Source organism: Triticum dicoccoides, chromosome 5B (assembly GCF_002162155.2).
Source record: "Triticum dicoccoides isolate Atlit2015 ecotype Zavitan chromosome 5B, WEW_v2.0, whole genome shotgun sequence".
Taxonomy (NCBI): domain Eukaryota; kingdom Viridiplantae; phylum Streptophyta; class Magnoliopsida; order Poales; family Poaceae; genus Triticum; species Triticum dicoccoides.
In genome coordinates this window covers 484,066,264-484,072,434 of record NC_041389.1, presented here as the reverse complement: position 1 = coordinate 484,072,434, position 6,171 = coordinate 484,066,264, and the positions used below count along the sequence as shown (strand labels likewise).

Genomic DNA, 6,171 nt, shown 5'->3' with positions numbered 1-6,171 from the left:
GACTCTATTGAGGCATCGTGCATGGCGATGAGGTACTCGACGTCATCTAGGACAATGGATAAGGACGACGGTGCGGACGGGGAGCAAGGGTGAATGAGGGCAACGACTCTGACCCAATAGTGATAAGGGAAGCCCTTTATCGTAAGCATCTACTCAATAAAAGATCATTTATTTTATATTTCTGAAAGTCAACAATAAACACAACAACATTTTATTTTTTGACATGTACAAAATTTAAAGCTTCACATGCAAAATCAAAACTCCTTTCATGATATATCTACCTTTAACTAATGCCTTTTGGGCGAGGGAGATGACATCACTAGCAACTTTGTTAAGCTCACATTCAGTAAACAAATGGGGTGATTTTTATTTAGTCTCTTGGCTTCCTTGCATTTGGGGACGAAGATAATTAGGCCATAGTTGAATCTGGAAATATCAGACCTAGACGCTGCCAGTTGTCGAGATGATGAGGATTCTGAATGTGGTGTCTCTGTTGTGTAGGAAGTGAACAAATTTTAGAAACATTTTGTTGGCTATACGATGAGGATCCTGTGGCCATTTCTGGTCTATTATTTTTCTGTTTCTGAAAAATTGACTGAAATAAAGGCCAACAACCAGCAGGTGTGCTTGTCCGACCTTTTTATCCTTACAATCTCGTCTTATTTCGCTGTGCATTGGAACAAACTAGCAGGCATGCTTGTCTGATCACTGATTCTTAGATTTTTCTTCTCGCTTGGTCCGAATTAGAACTTGTAAAACAGAACTTCTCACGTACGATGCCTGGTGATACGATCTTGTACGAGGCCTGATCGGATGGTGCCTTGCAGCTTGTTCCGACACAGGGACGGTTCGATCTACAGTGTCCTATATATGGAAATCGCCGTATGCATAGCAATGCTCCTTGTAAAACGTTGCATGTTTTCCAACTTGCAAGGGTGACTGCATGAATTAACCAAGCTGCATGAACTGCACAATTACGAAGAACCGGCCATTGAGACCAAAGATTCAACAGTATGACATCGGCTGCAAGGCTCCACGATATTTAACTTGACCATAGGGGGGACTTTCCCAACAACGTATTTTCTGATGGCCAAGAGCGCTTTCTGTGCCTCCACGAGGCTATCCCCATCCATGAGGATGAGGGGGTGACACTTGTCAACTTTCATGACAGAGCAACTAGGATGAAATGTGGTGTCCAGCGTAAGGCAGTCGAGTGATGTTGTATTCTCGAGGATATGACATGTTAGCTCAACCAAGCTCTTTGCCGAGCAAAAGCCAGTGATCGTCACACTCTTGAGCTTGTCATGGCGCTGCTGCGGGTTCTGCCTCAGATCATGTGAGGGCTCTCCGAGAATCGAAGCATGCTCCATGCGATGCTGGGATATCTGCATAGGACCAATATCAATGCCACTGCCCTCCAGAGAAACCAAGATGCCAAATACTTATGAAGGAAGGATGAAATAACTTACAGCTACTACGAAATTCTCCAAGCAAGGAGAAGCATCGAGAAAAGAAACCAGAGAAAGATAATCATAAGCTCCGGAAAAAGCCATTCCCACTAATGAAATCTGCAAGAGCTTGAGGTGGAGAAACTTGCTAGATAGCATCGGTGTGTTCACCATCTGCATAAAGACATCTGAGACCTTAATTGCATTCCAATGTATCACTACTTTACTTTTATCGCGGGGCATAGCAAGTCCATAATAATCATCTAAAGTTTCAGGGTATACCTCATTCAGTGATGATATGGTAAGTGTTTCAACATTTGGCGCAATAGACAAAAGATTTTGCCGAGCATAGCAGACAATGTTGGTCTGGCGGAAGCATATCATGCGTAGGGTTTTCACTTGCAGTGAGCCCCCAAGTGAGATTTGACCTAGGAAACCTGCGAAGTAAAAAGTGGTGAGATTTGGAGCATTGCTCTCTACCACCTGCAGCCTATCGCAATAGGCCACCTCCAGAAAACGGAGACGCTGCAGCAGAGAAGGTATCTTCAAGGAAATTATCTCCTCGCAGTGCAGGAGTTTCAAGCACATCAAAGCGGGAGAATTGGAAAGGAGACACCATAATTCATCCCCAGTAATCCGCGTGCAACTCATATGCAGTCTTGTCAGGCTTCTTAGGCAACCAAGACCAGCCGTGGGACGCAAGGTACAGTAACATAGGTTGAGATATTGAATTGAGTTTCCACTCCCGTTAGATAATAGTGAACAAGGAAAGTTATACTCTGAAATGATGGGTACAGCATTCTCGAAAACAATGGTGGGTAGAGGCAGCGTCAGGATCAGTTCTTCAATCCCTGGAGTAACAGCAATACGAAGCCAACTATCAAGATAGGCGAAGTCGATGTTGTCACAACTATAGAGATCAATGTCTAGTGTCTTCACGCCGATGCCTGAGTGATTTTGCATAATCAGGTCAATTTTGCTGATAAGATCTCTTGTTATTACATCCCTAGACGCATTTCTATTCAAGCCAAGTGTTCCCAGACTGAATGTAAGGTTGGGACGGCATATCCAGTTGTGTCGGAATGTGTGCGATGCGCAAGCAGCACGAGCAGCATCTCTAAGTGTCATTTTGGCATGAATATGCCGCAAGATATCCTGTATGCAGCAGACATAGGAGAATACACACATTAGAATTATAGATGCAAGAAAATAGATTGAAAAAACTCAGATAAAATCATAAAATAGCAATCCCTAAGAATAAATGGTGATTCAGTCTGCCTATATGTTTGCATTAGACATCATAAAGGGAACAGTGCAACTAGTGATGTGAAGACATGCATGGAAGCCTGGATACTTTTTTTTTTGGAGAAAGGAGAACACTGATTAGGGCTGCTCGACACCTCAGGAAGGTAACGAAGTATTCAGAGGAAATGATTATGTAGTAAAAAGTGTTTATACCCCCATCCTTCTAGTCCGAATGTGGCACCCCGCATTTTAAGCTTGGCTACAATTCTGGGTATACTCTATTAGTTGGTATCTTCCTGCCTCTACTCCAGGGAGAGGTACAACCTAGATTGCAGAGATATCGATACGCGTGTCAGTATCGGGGCGATACGGATACGTAAATGGAGTACATCATTTCTGAAAAGCGTCAATACGAGGATAGGTTTGACTATTTTGAAAATAATATAAAGAATATGTTATCAATTAAGCATCGAGCCATTTAGCATATATTTAGTCAGTGCAGCCCATTATCTTCTATCTTCATATCCATGATTCCAACAAAAGCAAGAACCAGCAGCCAAAGGGTAGCAGCAATTTACCAAACATAAAAATTCAGTTAGAGAGAAAGGGAGGAGGAGGAAATCAGAAGCCTTCCATTAGATAGAATTCTACAGGATAGTGGGGGGAAGGGGAGCGGGAGCACCGGGGAAAGGAGCCCACCACCGGCACTACTAGAGCCTGAGAGGTATCAGGGAAGTATCGGTGTTTTCTTGGGTATAACATAGGTCCCAGGTTTTTGGATGTCGTTTCTTTCAACTGAACTCTTGTATGACAGCATTACGAGGCTGATGCTTGCACCATAGCCAAACGTGTCTTAATTTTAGAAAGGACTTTCCTCTTATTACAAACTGTAGCACTAGAAAATTAGAAACATCTTGTTTGGAGGGCTGTTGGATGGAGTTCGCTGGTGGAATTCAAGCCAGATCCTGCCATTCTCTTCCTTGGCAGAAATTTAGTAAGTCTACATGAATTTAGCTTCAACAGTTGATTTCCTCTCAAACTCCATGTACTTTTTATACAACTTCCTCTAATTTACATTGACAGATACCACGGGCTACAAAATCCAAAAGCAAAAACATCTCAACCCAAACCAGACACCTACCCAAATCCCCAGCAAACCCTCCAAAACACAATCTACCCCCTCTCCATCCTGGAGTGGAGACAAGCCAGAGTCCTTAGATATCATTGCAGTGATAGAAAACTACAAAGAACAAAAATTCCTATGGAAACCTCCAAATTACTGTTCATAAGCCACAACAAGTACACATGCCTACAGCTTAATAACCAAACGAAACAGTGCCTTGAGAGCCCCCACTCACTCACTTTCCGTTCAACATCCTGCCTGTAAGCCCTCAGGAACCAAACATACCAAGAAGCGCCACAATACATGTCCATTGTTACCCAGCAAGCACAAGCTTTGCCCGTGGTTTCCAACAGAGGAAATGTGATTTTACTTGAAACAGGTGGAATTCTTTAAGTATCAGCATCATGTACCTCTGGAAGAGGGTATTTTGGTCGGGGTCACCAAGAGGGTATTTTGGGTTGGCTTGGGAGCCTTATGCTGGGTCTTATGGAATATTAGAAACAAATTTACTACTGAGCTTACCTTCCCATCTAAACCTGCTGATGTTCTATTCAAATCATGTATATTCTTGCAGCAGTGGAGATCATTGACTAAGGAGCCTGATCGGGACGCCCTGGACCTGCTCATCAACAAAATTCGGGCTTCGGCTTCTCAGATATCCGGGACGAACCCTGCCGTATAATTTGGTGCTGTCGTTTGCGGACATTTGGTCTTTCTCCTCCCCGGCCTGCGCGCTGTGTATGGCAGTTGCCTGTATCATGCTTGCTTAGGTTTCTCTTAAACTCCTCTGTGTGGTTATGATTTCCTGTGAACCTGTGGTATCCGTGACGTTGCCTGGTGGCTTTATCTATAAAGTCGGGCCTTGGCCTTTTCTCTAAAAAAAATGTACCTCTGGAAGATCGGGACAAGATATTCCTCTGTCAACATGATAGTTATCATCTTGCTGGCAGCGCAGACTCCTTCTTTTAGCCACCAAAGCAACCGGTCCACCTGCAATAGACCACCGTTATGGTGAGAACAGGCATTAGAATGCAAGCTCAAGGATATCGCATGTTGCACATCAGATCCTATTTCTGAAAATCAAGAAGATTTCCCTCTAGGTGCAGGTTATCCGAGAGGATTGCATCTTTCTTAATAACGGATGCTGCCTTCCCCTCCAGTCAAAATAGCTTTTGAATTATTTCTACCGTAATTTCTAGGCAGGGTAATCTCTTCAGGCAGAACTCGCCATTGGCACTAAAGAGGAGACTAGGACAGAATTCCCCAATTTTGTGCCCAAGTAAACATAGGCTAGCCGACTTAGATCATCCAAGTGATCGAGCTTCGTCCAATTCCCACCCAAATAGAATCCCCACCTATACCGCCACACACAAATAAACAGTTCTTCCTGTACCAACAGATCTATGTAACACACTAAGAGAATATACAAAACAAAAGCAAATAAAGAACTGAGAAGCAAAAAGAGGGAGAGAGTGCAAGCAGGAGCCTTACGGTCTCGGATTCGCCGGCGGCAGCGCTGCCTGTGTCGCTTCCTGGACATGAGCCTCATCGAATCCTGCGTGAAGCGTCGTTTAGGGGCCGAGACGGCAGGGAGCACGAAGGGCGATCGAGATTTTTCAAGCCTGGGCCTCGACCCAAGACGCGAGGGGGGGCGGAGGAGATCGCGCCGGCGGAGCTAGGGAGGAGTTTGGTCCGGGCTCCGCCGGGGACAAGGTGCTGACGTGGCTTCAAGATTCCAGTATTTTGGCAAGACAATATGAAAGGCCCTTAAAAAACGGAAATACTATCTGGCTTACGCTTCCTGGTAGGCCAACCCTAGCGAACGCCCCTAGGGTCGCATGATCTCCATCCCACGGCTGGCAGCCCCACACCCTTCAAATGCAAGTGAAAACTGGCAGGGGGGCACGCTCGTTTGCCAGCCCCACACCCTCATCTCTTTTTTTCCCCTCAAAAAAAAAAGAGATGAGGGTCCTAAAAAAGGCAAAGCCAAAATCATCAAAATTTCACAAGTAATTTTTGAAGATCGGAAAGCAAAATTAGCAGTCAACCAATTAATAGTCATATCGGAGCCGGCAAATCTTGAGGTTGACAATTTACTATGACATGGAGGACTGGGTCTTTATGAGTGCTGACAGTTCAAGGATGCGTGAGTTGAGAATTGTAAATTACTCCCTCCGTTTCAAAGTATAGCATGTCCTCTTTCCGTGCTTTAACTTTGACCATAAATTTAACCAATGAAACTGACTGCGGCGGGAGCAAAAGTTATATCAATGAATTCGTATTCAAAAGAAAATTTCAGTTATATAATTTTTTGCTCTCGCCGCAGTTGGTCTCGTCGGTTAAATTTATGGTCAA

The 6,171-nt window shown here is 44.2% G+C and overlaps 1 protein-coding gene across 2 annotated transcripts; it reads right to left on the bottom strand.

Annotated features, from left to right (window-relative positions):
* Positions 1-948: 948 nt before the first annotated feature.
* Positions 949-5,548, bottom strand: LOC119311006 (F-box/FBD/LRR-repeat protein At1g13570-like). 2 transcript variants are annotated; one of them, XM_037586632.1, is made up of 5 exons: positions 5,308-5,548; positions 4,706-4,806; positions 1,731-2,603; positions 1,470-1,622; positions 949-1,385 (listed from the first exon to the last, which is right to left on the bottom strand). In XM_037586632.1, the coding sequence occupies exons 1-5, from the start codon at positions 5,363-5,365 to the stop codon at positions 975-977; spliced, it is 1,596 nt and encodes a 531-aa protein (XP_037442529.1). In that variant the 5' UTR covers positions 5,366-5,548; the 3' UTR covers positions 949-974. The 2 variants fall into 2 exon arrangements, with proteins under 2 accessions (XP_037442529.1, XP_037442530.1); XM_037586633.1 differs by having other exon boundaries at positions 4,339-4,806; positions 5,308-5,329.
* Between the last annotated feature and the right edge of the window lie 623 nt (positions 5,549-6,171).

Excerpts from the sequence above, each read along its gene's own strand:
- LOC119311006 (XM_037586632.1), bottom strand. The coding sequence starts at position 5,365 with ATGAGGCTCATGTCCAGGAAGCGACACAGGCAGCGCTGCCGCCGGCGA. Across the intron at positions 4,807-5,307 it reads CCGCCGGCGAATCCGAGACC|GTGGACCGGTTGCTTTGGTG; the intron begins GTAAGGCTCCTG and ends GGTCTATTGCAG. Across the intron at positions 1,623-1,730 it reads CCATATCATCACTGAATGAG|ATGGTGAACACACCGATGCT; the intron begins GTATACCCTGAA and ends GTCTTTATGCAG.